The sequence below is a fragment of the Aspergillus brasiliensis genome, assembly GCF_001889945.1.
Source record: "Aspergillus brasiliensis CBS 101740 unplaced genomic scaffold ASPBRscaffold_14, whole genome shotgun sequence".
In the NCBI taxonomy this organism is placed as follows: Eukaryota; Fungi; Ascomycota; class Eurotiomycetes; order Eurotiales; family Aspergillaceae; genus Aspergillus; species Aspergillus brasiliensis.
Window position 1 is genome coordinate 709,195 of NW_027137455.1, and position 17,469 is coordinate 726,663.

Consider the following 17,469-nt stretch of genomic DNA (forward strand, 5'->3'; position numbering starts at 1 on the left):
TTTTCAAAAGTTTTTCGTTATCTCCTGTACGACAGTATAATTTTCATTCATTCAATGCTGATCAGTATCACGAGCAGAGCTTATTCCGAGGTTGTTACTCCCACCCTCATGATGCTAACCGATATGAACAGCCGGGGATATCAGTAGACGTCAATGCGTCAATCTAACCCATTCAGGAAGGTCGACGCACTTATTCTGGCCACGCTGCACAACGAGATAGTAATTCATTAGTGGTCATGCTAACAACTCCTAAAGTGGAGCAACAATTATCTATAATGATTAATGATGGGTTACAGATAACCATCCCCGCACTATATAAACCTGCGCAGCGTCTGTTTAGCACAACAATACACACGCATCAATCAATCACAGAATGACCCAAACAACTTCTGCGACGCAGGACTGGCGCACTCTGGTGGCCAAAAAGCGCAAACAACTAGACGCACAAATCCCATCCGAATGGCGGCTGACTGAGAAGTTTCTGGCAGGAATTCCCGCCAATGGCCACCTCATTGAAGCCGATGTCGTCCGTGGCAGTGGGATTCTTTCTGAGAAGGAGTTAAGAATTACAGAAGAATATACTGCCACTACCCTTCTAGCGGAGCTGTCAAATGGGAGTCTAAGCTCCGTTGAGGTGACAACTGCGTTTTGCAAGAGGGCAGCTATTGCCCAACAGCTTGTATGTCAGACGTCTGCTTGATTTTGTCATACTCTTACTGATATGTCTTAGACTTCATGTCTGACCGAACATTTCTTCGAACGCGCTATTGAACGTGCTCACTTCCTCGACGAATACCTCCAGCGGGAGAAGAAACCCTTCGGACCGCTACACGGTCTTCCGATCAGCATCAAAGACAGTTTCTGTCTCGAAGGAGTTCAGAGTACCGTTGGTTATGTCAAGTTCTTGGAGAACAGCCCAGCATCACACAACTCAGCCATAGTTAACATACTACTGAACCTCGGTGCTGTGCTATATGTGAAGACAAATATCCCACAGACAATGATGGTCGGTTATCACCACTGCCTTTGAACATTTAGTACATACTAACCCGAAGATTAGACAGGAGACTCAGAAAACAACATCTTCGGACGAACCCTAAACCCCCACAACACCAACTTAACTGCCGGAGGCTCAAGTGGAGGCGAGGGAGCCCTAGTTGCATTCCGCGGCTCACTCCTTGGAATCGGTACAGACATCGCAGGATCCATCCGCATCCCCTCCCTCTGCTGCGGCGTATATGGCTTCAAACCTACTATCGACCGCATCCCTTGGGCTGGCCAAGTAGACGATCTAGCCATGGAAGGGGTTCCTGGTCTGAAGCCCGCCGCCGGGCCACTAGCTCATAGTCTGAATGACATCGAGCTATTCATGTCAACCATTCTGAATGCCGAACCATGGAAATACGACAGTACCACAAGTGCAGCACCCTGGACCTTCCCACAAGCCTCAGATGACCCCAGACAACTTACCATTGGTATCCTCCCCGAGAGCAAGGACTTTCCCCTCCACCCACCCGTTAAAAGAGCATTACAATCCGCTATAACGGCCCTGGAGAAGAAAGGCCATCGTCTAGTCTACCTCTCCGAAACCCCCGCCATTGATCTCGCCTACGCAAACCGCCTCGCCTTCCAGTACTTCGTCTACGGCCCTCACGTCGACCACATCGCCGCCAGCGGCGAACCGCCCGTGAAATCTGTAGCAGCAATGTCCTCACCGATGTTCACGGGACCATTCCCGGTTGACATGGAGTTACCGCCATTCGGGAAGATCGATGCCTTGCATAAAGCTCGCAAGGCATATGCCGAGGCCTGGAGGAAGACCTGGGTTGAGAACAATCTAGATGTTCTTCTTGCGCCCGGGGCCCAAAACACAGCTGTTCCACATGATACTTTCGGATGGCCGCCGTATACGGTGGTGTGGAATTTGCTGGATGTGAGTATACCCATATACCTATCAGGTAATTGAGTCTAGGGACTGTGTGGCTAATGATGGTGTAGTACCCTGCTTGCATTATTCCGTATGGCAAGGCTTCGAAGGAGCTCGATCCTGAGCCGATGGCTATTACTGATGGGGTTCAGCCTAGTTGTGAGTTGTGCTTCTACAGGGTCAACTTATAATCCGCGGGTGTATTGGCTAATTATTGATGTCTAGATGACCCGAATGCTGTTGATGGGGCTCCTTGTGCGATTCAGGTGATTGCACCTCGGTTTCAGGATGAGAAGTGTCTTTCGGCTGCGCGGGTCATTGATAGAGATATTCAGTGATGGATGAAGCTTAGGTTGGAATAACTTGACGCATTCCATTGAGATATTGCATCTTCAGCCGGGATTCTTTCTGGGAGAATCCCTAGCCGATATAGTGGCTAGTACACTATTAGCAAGAAAGCTTCGAATAGCAACAGCTACGGCTTGCTTATGAAGCGAACCTAAACTGGGGTCTATTCTATTCAGATAAAGTGACTGTGAAACATATCAGCGCAAAATGTGTACAAATTATTCTCTATCGTAGTATCACTAGCGAAGGTAAAATTGCTCAAAGGGGACTTTCTCCAATTCTTCGATAAGAGGAGTCAATTGATATTCCGGATCTTCGCCGATGCCTGCCACATATGCCCTCCCCATAATCTTCTGGCACGCCTTATTCTGGTATTCACCGGGGCAGTCCCGGATGACCAATACCTGGCTAATCCCGTATGGGACAATGAGAAGATCCCCATCCTGGACATCAGTGCTTTTGGCGACTCCAATAGTCCGAAGTCCAATGCCCGAGTCGATCCCGATTGCCCATTTCCCTGCCAATACATCATACTGGTCAACCTGCTTTTTCATCTCATTCGAAATATTTGCATAAAGCTTATGTCTGTCCTCAGCCCTTTGTGACATCATGAGGTCAACGAATTCCAGTACGAGTATTGGTACTTCCTTCAAGTAGTCCCCTGTACAGTTATATAGTATATCGTGCAAGAATCTACCGCTTAAGTCACCCTTCTCACGCTGAAGACCTAAAACATGCTCTTGGATCTCAGATAAAGCATGTAGAATGTCCACCGAGTTGGACGGGAGTTGAGAGGCGCCAAAGACTCGACCAATTGGCCGACCTCGGAGATGCAAAGTTGACAGATTGCTCAATACCCAATGAGCCAATAATAAATCAGAGACATATGCCTCAATATAAATTGTCTTCTTTAGTTTGCTGTCCCTAAACGGGTTATAAGTAAGGCTTAGAGAGTGTGGTACCTCTGTGTCATAAAGTTTCAACGCCCATGAGGGAAGAGCCTTTGTCTGGCCAAAGTCGAAGTCTTTGAACGCAAATGCCACAGAGTCGTGGTTGATCATGTAAGCTGTCGTTTCAAGGGTCACTTGGTCCATTGATTTCGTGTAGTCTGGGGGCAACCATTGCTGTACATGAGGTGCCAATCCATAGAGAGCATAGACTCGGTCCAGTGGCTGAGTGCATTGGCGGCCGGAGGTGAGTATAAGAAGTGTACTGAAGGGGCGACACTCGAGCCCATCGCTCCTAAATATATCTGGCCGTATCAGTTCTGGGGGTACGTGCTGGTGAGCAGCTTCCCAGTCGCTCGACCATGAGTGGCAATGTTCGAGAATAGTCGTTAGAAAAGTCCTCTTTCGGTGCTGTACTTTTTGATCGTCTGACTTGTCGTTGCCAACCTTGCCATTGACGCCCATCATATCCTGGACACGGCTCCGCATAAATTTGAAAGCTGTTCGACAATGCATAAACATGTTTCCTAACTGGAATGTTAACTTTCCGCACATACACAGCGGCTCTTTGCTCGGAAGATGCCATTCCTGGAAAGTCCAGAGCCGCTTCCAATACGACGCATCCAGGAGCTCAAGGCCGCCAAAATATACACTGATCATGGCACGCTCTCTGGCCTGGCTTTGACGCTCAGTCAGAGTGCTTGGATCACCCAAGTCGAGCCAGTATTTACTCCTCGGGGTAAGCCTCCCTTCACTCGCATCGTTGTACGCAACCGCCTCCTCGATATCGGGGTTTGACAAATCCCCCAACCATGCAATCACTGAAGTTGCACACCGGTAAATGTCAGCCATCAATGGGACTTGGGTGCTCTTCTCCGATACGTCTGCCTGGTTGATGCAGATAAAATCCACCCAAACAACGCGAGTCTCCCTGGTTTGGCGGAGTCGGAGTAGGAAGAGGGCGAGGTTCTCTGAGACCCCAAGAGTACAACCACTTATCGTCACATCTGTCAGCTCGGTAATATCTCCCCAGGCATACGAGAGAGCCTCAAATTTTGGGGAGTCGTCTAGTGACACAACTCGCAGGGAGCCTTGGATGGGACCATCTTCGCTCTCGCTTGGGGGTATTTCCAGGAGTCGGATTTCTCTTCGATTCGGGTTGAGGGGGTTGTATAACCCGGGCATTATGAGACAGTGTAGTTATTCTTGTGGCTGATATTAGGGTCGTGGAGTATGAGGTCACATTATCAAGGTAGGGGTTAATTTCGGTATAGCGAGACATCGATAGTTATAAGTGTTTGCTGCCCCGCCACACGTTGAAGGACACGTCAGGGACGCAGGTGCCCAATAAAGACAGGATAGTCTCACATCTAGATCAAGCTTATTGGTTGCTTCCGGAGGATGTGGCTTAGTTATGCTAGTGCTAGGGCCTCTCACTGCCCAACTATCGACAGGGTTGGAATAGTTGTTGTGGGGTTGAGGCGCAGCTGTTTGCTTTCGATGTCTTACTGAGGTCTTCACTCCGTTAACAGAAGCTTGTTAGAAGTGAATAGGTAAGGAAGGAATTACCTTGCCGATGAGTTTTCAAATTCTTATTGAGATATCTACTTTGTTCTCAAGGTATGCACTAACAATGTTGGCAATGACTCCGTGTCTCTTTCTAACAACAAATGCTTTTGGGATTCTATTCAAACAATTCAATACTAAGCGAGTCTGTATCTAAAGCATATATCTAAACGTAGGTGACTTGTCACCCATCTCACCAAGTTCCTGTGCCGTATATTCCGGTCGAAGCTCTACCAATTTGTCCACGCGCTGTCGGTTGATCCGCACGTATGCAAACCTCGTGATCACGATAGCCACCACGCCCAGAATTCCAAACGCAAGTTCCAACGCATGACCCATTATATATTGCGGGGAGTCGCGTGTGCGGTAGAAGTGGGAAGCCATCGCTAGTATGTATTAGCATTTCGTGTTACCATGTCCTGCAGGGATCGAAACGGGATATATACCTCCTGCGAAGTTCCCAAGGCCTATGTGAATTGCCATTCCTGCTGCTCGTTTATGTTCCGCGGCGAGATTGGTGCTCAGCCACGTTATGAGGGCGGGTATAGCGGGGTATATTCCTATGTCATGTTAGTTATACACCATGATGCTAGCAAACTCGCTAAGAGCCATACCTAGGATTGCAAGAAAAACACCAAAGTACACCAGTCCCGGAACCCATCGTTGCGATCCCGCCAGACAGACGAAGAATCCGGCGACAATGCAACCGATGTGGAAAAGGAGAAGCGGCGAGCGCTCGCCGTTCCGGTCAGCAAAATACGCTGCCAAAATGGCGGCCATGGAAGCAGTGATGTACGGCGGTACCTAATCAGTCAGCCATCACACACGTTGCGGATTTTAGCATTGAGGGCCATTACTGTAAGCAGCTGCGCAGTAGAGGACGTATATCCCAAATCGCGGATGATGGTGGGTAGGAAAAACGAGATCCCGTATAGCGGACAGACGGCGGAGAAATATACTGGCGAACGTCAGCAAATGCCTCCACGGGCTGGGGGAAAAGCATACTAAGAATCGCCATATAGACCTGCCAATCCTTGGCCGCATCCCACACATATTTCCACTTGAAGTCACCGGCCTCCGGGACCACATTGCCATTATTCGAGAATTGCAGACTCAGGCGGCGCTGAATCCAAGCTCGCTCGTCTCGGGTCAGGAAGGATGCTGTATCAGGATAGTCGTAGAGCAGGAAGAATGACATGACAGCTACGACAACTGTCGCAAGCCCTTCAATAATAAAAATCCAGCGCCAGCCGGAGTACCCGCCAATGCCGTTCATTTTCTGAAAGGTCAGAAATGTACAACGTATAAAGTGCAGCAACTTACGCTGATCGCAAAGGCAAGTAACCCCGAAAAGGCACCTGCAATACTCGCTGCACTAAAGCATAAGGCTTGGCGAAATTGTGCTTCATGACGAGAGTACCACATAGTGATATAATAGGCCACTCCGGGGTAGATACCTGCTTCTAAGTGATGTTAGATGAGGAATGGTCATTATTGGTATAGGTCATACCTGCGGCCCCGAGGAATATCCTCGCAATAAGGAGACCATTGTAGTTGGTCACGATACCCATCAGAGTCTACGGACAATTAGAGTCGTGCTAGCTCGGGGAGCGAGAACGAACCATCACTGTCCCCCACGCCACCATCAGAGATGGTATCCATATTGAGGGCCGGACTTTCTGCAAGATAAGGTTCGACGGTAGCTCAAACACGGTGTAAGTGAAGAAAAAGACCGTCACTGGACGATTAGAAATCTGTCAACAATATGGCCGGCGCTACGTACGTGCCCAGTTATACTGTGTTCCTCCTAGATGCAGATCTTCCTCCATGCCTTCAATCCTGGCGTTTCCGATATTACCCCGATCGAGGAATGAGAATAGGTATAGGAGGGTTAGCATCGGCATAATATGGAGATCCATCTTGCGCAGGAGCTTTCTCTCGTTGATATGTTCCAGGTTACCCTCGACATGATGTGCATCGCGGCATACTGGTTGGATTTCATTGTTTCGCTTGGACTGTTTCTCGGTGTTCATGTCGAGGTCGAACAATTGCAGTGCTTGCCTTGTGTAGCCACGGAGGTTCGACGGCTTTGAGCCGTTGAAGGTCCCATGGGAGATGGGACAGCCCAAGAGTTTTGATTGATGTAGTCTATCAGTGTGGCTGAGGAACTATGTAAGGGGCTAGGGAATGTGGACGAGAAAATTATTGTCCTATTAGTTTCTCACAGAAAACTTCCGGCAATACGCCGATTCTGCCTTCAGAACTATTGTTGAGCTGGGTATACGTAGGCGTGGGCCCATTCCCGCCAATCTAAATGCTAAGTGTAGATCATATGTCCGAGGCAAAGGCAGACATACATGAGTAACTATGGTCATCATTTAGGAGTGAGACAAGTTACGTCTCCTTTGGTATCCCAGAAGGCAGATAGAGTGTTGTGATCTGCGGGCAATGTTTGCTGATCGGCCGATCGTCACATAACGGTACTTGAATGTATTTTCTCAGTGAAAACGCCTTTGTCTTTCCATCATACACAGTTTAGCATGGTTCCCTTTGGTTCCAGCGAGCCTCTTGCCCTTCTAAGCTCATATTGTCCATGGCCGATGGGCAGTGCTCAATCATTAGTGGACATCTCGTGATTGTACAGACTGATCTGCGTTGATTGGCGTTGCCTAGTATGGGCAGGGATTGATGACATATGAGTTATCCCAGTCCCAATCAGTAGCGCAAGACAATGATCGTCCTTGCATCAAGCCTTGCATACACTGATCGGGAGTGTCAAATAAGACCTTCAGGGGTTAGGTGGCTGGCTATAGTCATTTCACCCTTGACGTGTGTAAATAAGATGAGCAGTCCGTAAGCTCGGGTGTTGTGATCGCTATACTCGTTCAACGAAGGTGGCTGTAAAAGTTGAACTGCCGGGAGCTCCCATCATGCATGTCTTCAATAAAGCAATCGATGGAATCTTCGATGGTGACAGACAGCTAACTTGTCAAGAACAAGCATCGATGACTCATCGATATGAATTTTGATCAATTAGCATCCCATCGGTCATGGCTCGTCACTCACGAAGAAGTCCTCTAAGTTGCAGTGGATGCCATGTAATACAAATATAGCCCAACTACGGGGGTAGTAAGGTCAACTTCACGAAACGTATCCCATCATGTTGGCGTCAAGCTACACTCACGGTACCTGGGTGAGCAAAGTGAGAAGAACGGGCGAGAGTGAAGTAGTACAGCTGATGGTGAACTCGAAGACGATTCTGCTTGCCTTGTGTCCGTCCTATCATCTCTGTCAAGCGCGTTAAGGGCCGTGTCCCGAATCATTGACCGCCAGTTCGCGATGGCCGGCGATAAGATAGCAAGCCCCACCGCGGACCGGTCCCATTGCGCTGGGAATGATATTTTGTTCCATCCAGAGAACCCCTCCACTTTGTCTGTTTGCCACCATCCCATAACCAATCGAAATTCCGATCAAAGACCATGACGAGTTACTGAAGCCCGTTCCGTTCAACCTCCTATCCACCAGAGGCCATGTCTGCGCGGAAGGTCCCTCCGCTCAGCCAGTCCGCCAGTCTCGGCCCACCAGACGCCGCGATTGCCGGAACCGCCGGGAAGGTTCTGATTCCCCGGGATCGATCGAGGATCGTACTGGCTAGCACGCAGATACGTACCTCTCGTGCCTGCGATGCGTGTCGACAGCGCAAGGCCAAATGCAGTGGTAGGAAACCAGCATGTACCCAGTGCGAGAGGTTCGGGATCGAGTGCAGGTACTCGGAGCAGAAGCGGACGCAGGAGAAAAAAGAGCTTGACATGTTGCGGGCGGCTATCAAGCGACACGAGCGGATGCTGCAACTTATGTCGCTCCGCCCGTCCGGCGCTGCAGTTTTCACGCATGGAGAGGGCCCATATGTGAGCTTGAATATCATACCATTGATCCCTATCACTGACAGCCAGCTACTAATCCAGTCATGTAGGTTGTATCTTTACCGCAGACGGAGGAGCTAGCTACCCAGCAAACGCTGCCGGGTAGCATGGACCGCACGATTGAGCTTCTCCAAACCCAGCTCCGTGAGCTGCGTTATGTATATCAGAATGTTCACGATTGTGACCCCACGTTACTTCCTGCCGTGGTGGACACAATCCGTAGGAGCTCCTCGGTACATGAGGCAGCCAGTCTGCTCAGCCGACAGATGTCATCACAGTCGCCGGGTATGACCCTGGAGAGGATGCAGAGGTCCTGGCTGACACGGCTATCGGGGAAGCCGGAGCTGGTCAACCGAAAACCGCCCTACAGCGTGAATGCTGCAGAGCGCTGGACGTCAATTGTTGATAACGCGACTGCTTCCCATCTCTTCTCTTTGTTTTTCGTCTGGGATAACCCAATATGGAGAATTGTTGACCCAGTGTCATTCCTGGATGGTTTCCAGCGTGGAGGGACACATTTTTGCTCGTCACTCTTAGTCCATACTATTCTTTTTTATGCGTGTGTGCGTAATCCACTCCTTTTCTGACCACGCTGACGGACTAGCACTTCTCGTATGACTTCGAAAAGCCGTGGGACCGGCGCATGGAAATCTCTACCGCTAAACAGCTTCTGGGGGAGGTGGAACGTCTGTGGCATTGTGATAAGATGAAGATTTCTCTTCCCACCATGCAGTCAACCCTTCTCTTAGGGTTGTTCTTCTGTGCTGCAGGAAAAGACAAGATCGGTGTAGAGTATATTCAGTATGGTGCACGGATGGCGTTGCAGCTGGGCCTACACACGTCGTCGCCCGAGACAGTTCAGACCGATCCAGCAGAAGCTGCTCGCATTAGACGAGCTCATAAGCTCATAGCTAGTGCGGTCTATGAGGTGCAGACGTAAGTTACTAATGATTAGTATATAACGCAGGCACTAATTCAACAGTCTGTCTTTGCAATTAGCAAGGATACCGTCAGTATGGCCGGGACCATCGGACCTCTCATTATCTGAAGAAGAAGCGGCGGCGGCGGATGTCAATCAGCAGTGGTCACCGTACCCATTTACTCATCCTGTGCACAAGCCCTTCTTTCACACGGCAATATGGAGCAGAAGGAGCCTATTTATCATTGTTAATGATGTGGCAGAATTGCAGCGGCAGCTCGATGGACGGGTAGATCTGTCTGGATGGCAGCACGGTGCTGTATTGTATCAGAGACTTCTTAACCTCGAAAGGGATATTCCTGCCGTCTTAGGGGTACAGCGGAATAGGACCCCCCACAACCTATGTTTTCAGTGAGTAGTCCAATTGTAGTCGGGGCTCTGTACTAACAGAAGAAGCATGTACTACCACATGACAGTAGTCAACCTCTGCGGGCTTTATGCGTCTCGTAACAGCACTGGACAGACGGAAGTGCTAATACAATCCACCAATTTTGATCCAGAGAGGATCCTGGGCGAAGCGATGGACTTGGTTGCGACCTTAATATTGCTCTATCGGGTGTGCCATGGATGGAAATCCATCCCGCTTGTGATGGTACACTACTTCTTGGTGGTAGGTGTACACGCAGCCTCACACCTGGAGTCGTCAAAGTGGCGCGAAGTGTTGGTCAGCTGTGTCTCCGGTCTCTGGCATATGGGCCTGGTTTGGAGGATCTGTCGACCGTTTTTGCGGACTATTCAGCTCGTACTTCAAAACACAGACGAAGCCTTGATTCCCATCGAAGTAGTGTCAATACTCAAAGAATTCAACGAGAAGGTGTGGAATCACAACGAGGTAAACGCGCTGGCCGCCAACTATGTGGTGCAACACCATCCGAGTCAGACACTTGCGGACCAAGACAGTAGCTTCCAAGGGAAAGGCCTGGAGAGCTTGATACGCGATTTCGAGAAACTGAGCACGGATGGTTAGGACGAGACAGGATGAAGGGAGAGAGGGGATGAGAAGAGGAGGAAAAGTACCGGTCTGTATACGGATGACTGTAAAATAATGTTTGTTTATGTTTGACGATACCATGCAGCACATGAAGCAGGTCACGAGCTACGAGAATATACGACTCACGCAGCAATCTAGTATATTATCCTTTACTCCTATGGATTCAATCCCTCTATATTCGAAGTAATCTAAAGCGCTATTCGAGTCCAGCTCTTTTTAATACAACAAAGCGCCTCTAAATATATACAAGAATCATATCAGGTTGATTCTCCACCTTGTCCACTCGGCAAACGTCACTGCGAAACCTCGATCAGTTCATCCCCTACCCTCCGCGTCCACTCCATCCAGCTGCCATCATATATCCTTCTAGTTCCCTTCGCCCCAACCAACCTCAAAGCCAGATCTAGTGACGCAGCCGTGACTCCAGAATTGCATGTCAGAATATACGGCACCTCATCATCTTCCTCAGCCAACGCGCCCGCATCTATCAAAACACCCCTTAATTCCTCAGGCGACAGTATTACCCCGTCCCCATCCTGCAGCAGCTTCGCCAATGGGACATTAACCGCTCCAGGCATGTGTCCGGACCTCAAACTAGGATCCATTTCCGGCTGCGCACCCTGAAACCGGCCGGGTATCCTCGCATCGACAATCCTCACCTCCTTCTGGCCCTTCCCAAGAACAATATCCTTTACCTCCTCAAATGATATCACCCTTTCGGTATCGAAATCCCGCTCTTCCACAACATATTCGTCACCTTGCTCTCCTCCAGTTCCGACCGCCGGAACTTCTATCCCCTCAGGTCCAGAGCCAATGGGGAGCCCCAGCTTCACATACCGCCTCAGGTTATTCAAGACATGCACGTCTTTGTGTCCGAAAAGTTCACACATAAACGCCAGCCGCGGAGCATGGTACGTGCCGATCTCATCTGCATCGTAGATAACTAGAATATCGTCCTTGCGAATACCGAGCGCAGTCATTCCAGCGGCGAAGAGGGAGGGTGAGGGAAGCATAGAGGGGTAAGGAGAAGCGGTGTCGCGAATTTGGTCAAGGTTGAAGAACCTAATTAGCAATGAATCATTAGTATGAGATGAGGTGTATGGGGAGCGGGGACAAAGAGTACTTTGAGCCTGGAAGGTGGAAGGATTCAAAGGACGAGTGGAGCGTGGGACGGTAGGCTGCTAAGGGAACGATTCGCCTGGATTGAGGGGCCGTTGTTGTTGTGGCATTGTGGTATTCTGTTGGAGTTATGAGAGGAGAGGTGAAGGGGTTCATTGTTTTTTGAAGTTGAGGCAGTAGATGCTGAGTGATGAGGGGAGACGTGAGGGGATTGCCGTTATCGGGATATCAACACATGGGTTATGCAGTTATGCATATTTGTCAGCTATACACGCAGTTATACATACCCACTCGGTCGGGGTAGCAAGGGGAGAATTAAAGAGCGCCGAACTATGGTCTGTGTCATGTACTTCTTTGTACCTGATCTTGGAATCATACTAAAACAATAAACAAAGAAGCCATCAGGATATGTTTTATGTTGATCAGTATCATAGATACTGTTTGCCATCATCAGTGTAGGTAGTAAGTACGAGTTGTGTTGTTTGCTTCCGAAGACCGCAACTATATATATACGTTGGTAGCTGTACTAGTAGTGGACGATTTGATTGCAAGACCATCATTACGATGGCTAGTACACCAATCATTTATCTATAACCAGTCACAACAAAGCAGCAAAGGACTGTAGAACAATCATTGGCTTGGTGTAGGTCTATTTTGAAGAGAGTAGGAAAAAAGTGAGAGGGAAAAAGGAAAGAAAAAAGAAAGGTCGTGCCCGGGATCGAACCGGGGTTGCCGGAAATCTGGTATGATTCAAAATCCGGAGTGATAACCCCTACACTACACAACCAGGTGCTTGTGAAAGGTGGATTTGCTGATGATATATAAATGCCTCGAGTTAGTGAAGCGAATGTACCTCCTTGGAAGTCACCTAAACAGTTACTCACACCAGCAATGATGAACCACAAGGCGATCAATGGTTACGGTGATCTTCCGTCTCGCTAAAACAGCATTGCTATGGTTTTTACCACCCCTTCATAAGAGTCTATCTCTATAGGTGCCTCCAGACCGACGATCGGTTCCAGAATTAATGCAACGGGGCTAATCAATCTCTGGTGGTTATGGCCTTGATGACATACTGGCTGTGTGCCAAGGGATAGTTAACAAATGGATGCATTTCATTGTGCCCGAAAATCCCTCCGATGACGGCATTCCTTCGAGCCCGCCCGCGCAGCTGAGAGCGGTGATCCTGGACTGTTTGGGATAGGCAGTCAACGCCGTCGATCCGCGCAATCTTAGGCCCGATGGTGAATCAGCCTCACACAAATGACGGAATTTAACTTTGTGGAGTATACCTTGACCACGCAGACAGATCTACTATCTAGTCTACAAGACTGTACTATCTAGATTATATTTACTTGACTTCAAATGTATTTCAAGGGTCTGTTTACCCGCACAAGATACCGTCAAGGCTGCTGTGCCTGGTCCCTGGCGTATCCACATCCCAGTCGCAGTCCGTCCACTCACACCCGCAAATGGCCCCCAACGGCCCCAGTTGATCGCTTCAGTGACGTATCCACCAGGAAGTAAGCAGCTCCCATTCCACCAAGGCTTCAGCTCTCAACTGCCTTTGAATCGCAGCAAACTGCATCATACGGTGTCTAGCCTGCATAAAGCCAAGAACCGGGCCTACAAGCTAGTGATGTAATACTGCACATCCGGGATCTGGATGATCTCTAAACCCACTTTGCATCACGGCTGAATATATATTGTCGTGCATTTCTCTGCTATTCACGATGGTCACCTCACTCCATCACTCGCCTCTATCCAACCAGGCCCAATTGACAGTTGCAGCCCGGGGGCTTTGTCGCGTCTTTCCATCATGAAGCTCACTACAGGTCTCCTCGCTACCACTCTATCCACCACAGCGGTAGCATCCTACCAATTTAATCCTCTCCACCATCTCGCTGGTATCGCTCCCTACTTCAGCTCCCATGATCCGCAGATTAATCCAGCTCCCCCCGCTGGCTGCAACGTGACGCGCGCGGCCTACCTCGTCCGCCATGCTGCCATCTATGCCAACGACTTCGACTATGAGACCTACATCGAGCCGTTCGTCGAGAAGCTGCGCAATACAACGCAAAGCTGGGCTAGCACCGACTCGCTGTCCTTCCTCGCCAATTGGACCGCGCCAATCACAGAGGACCATCTCGAGAAGCTCACTCTCGTCGGACTCCAAGAGGCCACAAACCTGGGCTTCAAATTTCGCCAGCGATACCCTGACTTGCACACCGACAAGGTCTGGGCAGCGACCGCCGAACGGACAACCAAATCTGCCCAGGGCTTCATAACCGGCTACACCAACAACAAAACGCACGTCGACCTTGTTACCGTCGCACAGAGCGACACGAGCGGCGCGGATTCCCTGACACCTTATAAATCCTGCCCAGCATACAGCTCTAGCTATGGCAGCAGTTACGAAGATGTACGCCTTAGCCGCATCACCCCATTCCACGCATTAACTTTAGCTAACATTGCTCACTCGTCCCAGGAATTCATCGGGAATTACACAGGCCCCATAATCAGACGACTGAACGCCCTCGCACCCCGCTTCAACTTCACGTCTGATGATGTAACCGCCATGTTTGAGCTCTGCGGCTACGAGACCGTTATCCGAGGCTCCTCGCCATTCTGTTCGTCCTCGCTCTTTACCAACACCGAATGGCTCTCCTTCGAGTACGCCAACGACATCATGTACTTCCACAACACAGGCTATGGCCGCCCGGTGTCGCCGGTCATTGGCTTCCCCTGGGTCAATGCCAGCTACAACCTCCTCTCCGCTAATAGCAGCGAGCAAGACATCTACGTCTCCTTCACACATCGCGAGGTACCGCCCACGATTGTCACGGCGTTGGGCTTGTTCAACAACAGTGCTTATTCCGGGGCGGATAATGTGAACGCGACTATGCCCACGGATGAAGTGAACTATGATCGTGCCTGGAGGAGCAGTAACATTTTACCATTCCTGGGAAATATTGGAATTGAGCGGATGGAGTGCGGTGGTACTCAGAATGGATTTGATGAGGGAGTGTACTTCCGGGTCTTGGTCAACGAGGCTGTTAAGCCGCTGATCGGCTGTCGGGACGGGCCCGGGGAGAGCTGTAGCGCGGGCAAGTTTGCCGAGTTCATCAGCGAAAAAGAGACGAGGTTTGGGGATTTTGGCGGAATGTGTGGAAACTCCTCTGCTGTGGAGACTTTGACTATCTATAACTAATTGTCGGGGTGGTACATACATTGTTTAGTAATGACTGGGATGGAGTTAATGAATGACAAAATTAAAGTGACGGTTGAAGCCGCTATAGTCGGTCACTACGCTACTATCAGCATCTTGTATATTCACTGCTTGATAAATCCTTCACTTGATGATCTCTTGCCGGGTGTGTATATAAACTCGTCCTATGATCTCTCCGCCCCGATCTTCCTCATCTCTTATATCTAGTGCCAATCTACATATCTTCATAGGATCATGAATATGATCATCCCCTGACTTTCCTCAATACAAAGAATACAGATCATGAATAGTAGGTGTAAACCCACTCATTAAAGATCTATTAATCATGCTCAGGCCCACTTGCAAGAAAAACAAGGAAAGAACAGTGCGATGATGGCAGATCTGTTCTTCAGCGGTTGCCAGAATCCAGCACAACAACCGAGTCGGGCAATGGAGAATTATAACATTAGCATGAAACTTAGCACCATATGAGATATGGTTGATGGGGTAGCTGGTTATCGAATGTCTCGACAATAGGAGTAAATACAGGGAAGAAGTCTTTCTAGGATATATTTCTGCGGAAAAGGGCACAGAAGCTACAGCAAGTTACAGCAAAGTCTATATTAAACAACATAGTTGACTATTTCGAGTGAACGCTTGATTCAGCCTTGCGGATCGAACCCTTCGATGAGTCATGGCTGAGTAAGCCCACTTGCCAATCAGATCATCTACCTTGGGCAGGAACCCCCCGGCCAAACAAACATCATTGCAGGGGAACAACAACAACAACGCAGTTTATGCCACGTCAGAACAAGGCCCGTGTCCTTTCCATTAAAACCATATAGAGAGAAAAGGATCAAAATGAAGCGAAGTGCGGAGTATGCCTTTTCGGCAAACGACCCTGGCGATAAGCAAATCAGACCATCGCAGGATCTCACTCCTGATACTAGCCTTCCATTAACGGAGGAGTATCTGGCACAATTTGATATGGCATCGGGCGTGAACCCAGTGTTCCCTGCACCTTCTATAACATCTACCTCCCGATCTCGATCCTCGAGCCCACAAAAGCTGAGCGAGTCTACCTATCGCTCGCGAACATTATCCCGAGCAGGTATCTATGTTGATGTGAACGTACCGGAAGGTGTACGAGACCGAATCAACATCGCTCTTGAAACACCCACTGCGAATGCTGCCACCCTTAGAGATTTAGCTTCAAAGCTCCAACAGAAATCTATGAAGCTCACGGCCGCCCAAGCTGGAGAAGCTGATCGGACGTCGCTCTTGCACGATATCGTGGAACAATTGATGCCCTCGAACTTACTACTCGCACAGAACAGAGGTATCAAAATTCTTTTGTATACTAGTAGTCACCAACTGCGGAACTGACAGGGTCTATAATAGAATGGCAATCTGACATCAAACCAAAAGTTCACCAACCGTCATTTCCCCAGCCTTCTGTGCCTAGAAAGCGGCCAGGCGACCAATGCCCAGGTCAAGAGCTAGAGAATTCCCAAAGCGATATTCCTTCAGGGGGTCCTCCTCTGGAGACCGCTTGTCAAAATGAGTCGACTCTAAGCAAACAAGCTCCAGACATTACAACAGCGTCTGGACAAACGCCCATGACCCCGTTCTTCCTAAAGAACCCCCGACCCGACATATGTGTGGGCATCGCAGATGAATCACTGGCAAATGCGTTACGCTCCCGCCAGGTCGCAAATGCAAAGTATCTATTAAATGACCTTCAAGAGTTTCGCCGTCTCATTAGCGATCCTGGAGTGACCCCACTCTACTTACGCTTCCCATTTTTCCTTGTCGAAGCAAAGTCCGGTGCAACGGGCGGCAATCTCTACCAGGCACAAAACCAAGCAGCGGTTGGTGGTGCATCGGCAATAGGAATGTTGAAGCAACTGTATAAGGCGTGTAAGGGGCCGTCGATGTTAGATACTCACCAGCTGCTTATATTCTCTGTAACCACGGAAGGACCTGCCTGCGAGCTCTGGGTTCATTTCTGGGATGAGGCAGACGGCAGTTACTGCATGGCCAATATCGACATGTGGCGGACAACGCATAAAGAGAGAGCGGTTGATTTTGTCACTAAGCTGTCAAGCATACTGAACTGGGGATCATCAACTTACCAGGATAACGTAGTGGAAAAGCTGATCTGCCTTAGCAGTCATGATACCCAAACGGACGATGCATAGGTGTGCTTGATAGTGTCGTTCTATAGCTTTAATACCCTCTGTGTAGAGTTTACATGTACTACTTTTGGAGTGGCGAACGGGGAATGCAAGGGAACTGGCCACTAGTAGGTCTCCGTGAACCCGCTAACCTCAGGTATAAGAACATGAGTTGAATTGAATTGAACAATCTTACGTGCTACTCCATCTTTACTAGCACTGTCAATCCTTTGTATCCACACTTACTACTCCTGTAAGCGAGTACCTTTGCTTTACGGCGTGAG

The 17,469-nt window shown here is 49.3% G+C and overlaps 8 protein-coding genes and 1 non-coding gene across 9 annotated transcripts; 5 read left to right on the forward strand and 4 right to left on the reverse strand.

The window, feature by feature from the left end:
* Positions 1–307: 307 nt before the first annotated feature.
* Positions 308–2,410, forward strand: gmdB (general amidase GmdB). The gene is made up of 5 exons (XM_067620058.1): positions 308–679; positions 731–1,006; positions 1,061–1,933; positions 1,999–2,086; positions 2,153–2,410. Exons 1-5 carry the CDS (start codon positions 374–376, stop codon positions 2,263–2,265), a joined length of 1,656 nt encoding a protein of 551 aa, XP_067475288.1. The 5' UTR covers positions 308–373; the 3' UTR covers positions 2,266–2,410.
* Positions 2,411–2,436: 26 nt separating this feature from the next.
* Positions 2,437–4,483, reverse strand: ASPBRDRAFT_47553 (HET domain-containing protein). Its single transcript, XM_067625874.1, has one exon. It carries the CDS (start codon positions 4,405–4,407, stop codon positions 2,515–2,517), a length of 1,893 nt encoding a protein of 630 aa, XP_067475289.1. The 5' UTR covers positions 4,408–4,483; the 3' UTR covers positions 2,437–2,514.
* A 378-nt stretch (positions 4,484–4,861) lies between these two features.
* On the reverse strand, positions 4,862–6,876 carry ASPBRDRAFT_185907 (uncharacterized protein). Its single transcript, XM_067620059.1, has 9 exons — positions 6,572–6,876; positions 6,411–6,526; positions 6,299–6,365; positions 6,112–6,251; positions 5,794–6,067; positions 5,646–5,746; positions 5,403–5,592; positions 5,235–5,348; positions 4,862–5,174 (listed from the first exon to the last, which is right to left on the reverse strand). The coding sequence occupies exons 1-9, from the start codon at positions 6,819–6,821 to the stop codon at positions 4,942–4,944; spliced, it is 1,485 nt and encodes a 494-aa protein (XP_067475290.1). The 5' UTR covers positions 6,822–6,876; the 3' UTR covers positions 4,862–4,941.
* Positions 6,877–8,318: 1,442 nt separating this feature from the next.
* On the forward strand, positions 8,319–10,657 carry ASPBRDRAFT_33880 (uncharacterized protein; the record flags this gene model as incomplete). The annotated part of the gene is made up of 5 exons (XM_067623168.1): positions 8,319–8,696; positions 8,762–9,274; positions 9,316–9,647; positions 9,694–10,041; positions 10,087–10,657. 5 exons carry the CDS (start codon positions 8,319–8,321, stop codon positions 10,655–10,657), a joined length of 2,142 nt encoding a protein of 713 aa, XP_067475291.1.
* A 147-nt stretch (positions 10,658–10,804) lies between these two features.
* ASPBRDRAFT_47559 (sulfurtransferase) lies at positions 10,805–12,105 on the reverse strand. Its single transcript, XM_067625875.1, has 2 exons — positions 11,805–12,105; positions 10,805–11,743 (listed from the first exon to the last, which is right to left on the reverse strand). The coding sequence occupies exons 1-2, from the start codon at positions 11,954–11,956 to the stop codon at positions 10,975–10,977; spliced, it is 921 nt and encodes a 306-aa protein (XP_067475292.1). The 5' UTR covers positions 11,957–12,105; the 3' UTR covers positions 10,805–10,974.
* A 398-nt stretch (positions 12,106–12,503) lies between these two features.
* ASPBRDRAFT_t241 lies at positions 12,504–12,587 on the reverse strand. The gene has a single exon. It is a non-coding gene; the product is annotated as a tRNA-Gln (tRNA).
* A 1,032-nt stretch (positions 12,588–13,619) lies between these two features.
* ASPBRDRAFT_134422 (putative histidine acid phosphatase) lies at positions 13,620–15,011 on the forward strand (the record flags this gene model as incomplete). Its single annotated transcript, XM_067618605.1, has 2 exons — positions 13,620–14,222; positions 14,289–15,011. 2 exons carry the CDS (start codon positions 13,620–13,622, stop codon positions 15,009–15,011), a joined length of 1,326 nt encoding a protein of 441 aa, XP_067475293.1.
* A 777-nt stretch (positions 15,012–15,788) lies between these two features.
* Positions 15,789–16,511, forward strand: ASPBRDRAFT_331269 (uncharacterized protein). The gene has a single exon (XM_067623085.1). The coding sequence runs from the start codon at positions 15,870–15,872 to the stop codon at positions 16,392–16,394; it is 525 nt and encodes a 174-aa protein (XP_067475294.1). The 5' UTR covers positions 15,789–15,869; the 3' UTR covers positions 16,395–16,511.
* On the forward strand, positions 16,305–17,380 carry ASPBRDRAFT_47562 (uncharacterized protein). Its single transcript, XM_067625876.1, has one exon. The coding sequence runs from the start codon at positions 16,628–16,630 to the stop codon at positions 17,207–17,209; it is 582 nt and encodes a 193-aa protein (XP_067475295.1). The 5' UTR covers positions 16,305–16,627; the 3' UTR covers positions 17,210–17,380.
* Positions 17,381–17,469: the final 89 nt, after the last annotated feature.

What these genes read in the sequence shown, in the direction of transcription:
- ASPBRDRAFT_47562 (XM_067625876.1), top strand. Translation starts at nt 16,628, where the DNA reads ATGACCCCGTTCTTCCTAAAGAACCCCCGACCCGACATATGTGTGGGC.
- ASPBRDRAFT_185907 (XM_067620059.1), bottom strand. Translation starts at nt 6,821, where the DNA reads ATGAACACCGAGAAACAGTCCAAGCGAAACAATGAAATCCAACCAGTA. An exon ending in TGTTTTTCTTGCAATCCTAG is followed by an intron (nt 5,349 to 5,402) that starts GTATGGCTCTTA and finishes AACATGACATAG; the next exon opens with GAATATACCCCGCTATACCC. An exon ending in CCTTGGGAACTTCGCAGGAG is followed by an intron (nt 5,175 to 5,234) that starts GTATATATCCCG and finishes AATACATACTAG; the next exon opens with CGATGGCTTCCCACTTCTAC.
- ASPBRDRAFT_47553 (XM_067625874.1), bottom strand. Translation starts at nt 4,407, where the DNA reads ATGCCCGGGTTATACAACCCCCTCAACCCGAATCGAAGAGAAATCCGA.
- gmdB (XM_067620058.1), top strand. Translation starts at nt 374, where the DNA reads ATGACCCAAACAACTTCTGCGACGCAGGACTGGCGCACTCTGGTGGCC. An exon ending in TGGTGTGGAATTTGCTGGAT is followed by an intron (nt 1,934 to 1,998) that starts GTGAGTATACCC and finishes ATGATGGTGTAG; the next exon opens with TACCCTGCTTGCATTATTCC. An exon ending in TGATGGGGTTCAGCCTAGTT is followed by an intron (nt 2,087 to 2,152) that starts GTGAGTTGTGCT and finishes ATTGATGTCTAG; the next exon opens with ATGACCCGAATGCTGTTGAT.
- ASPBRDRAFT_47559 (XM_067625875.1), bottom strand. Translation starts at nt 11,956, where the DNA reads ATGAACCCCTTCACCTCTCCTCTCATAACTCCAACAGAATACCACAAT. An exon ending in TTCCACCTTCCAGGCTCAAA is followed by an intron (nt 11,744 to 11,804) that starts GTACTCTTTGTC and finishes ATTGCTAATTAG; the next exon opens with GTTCTTCAACCTTGACCAAA.
- ASPBRDRAFT_331269 (XM_067623085.1), top strand. Translation starts at nt 15,870, where the DNA reads ATGAAGCGAAGTGCGGAGTATGCCTTTTCGGCAAACGACCCTGGCGAT.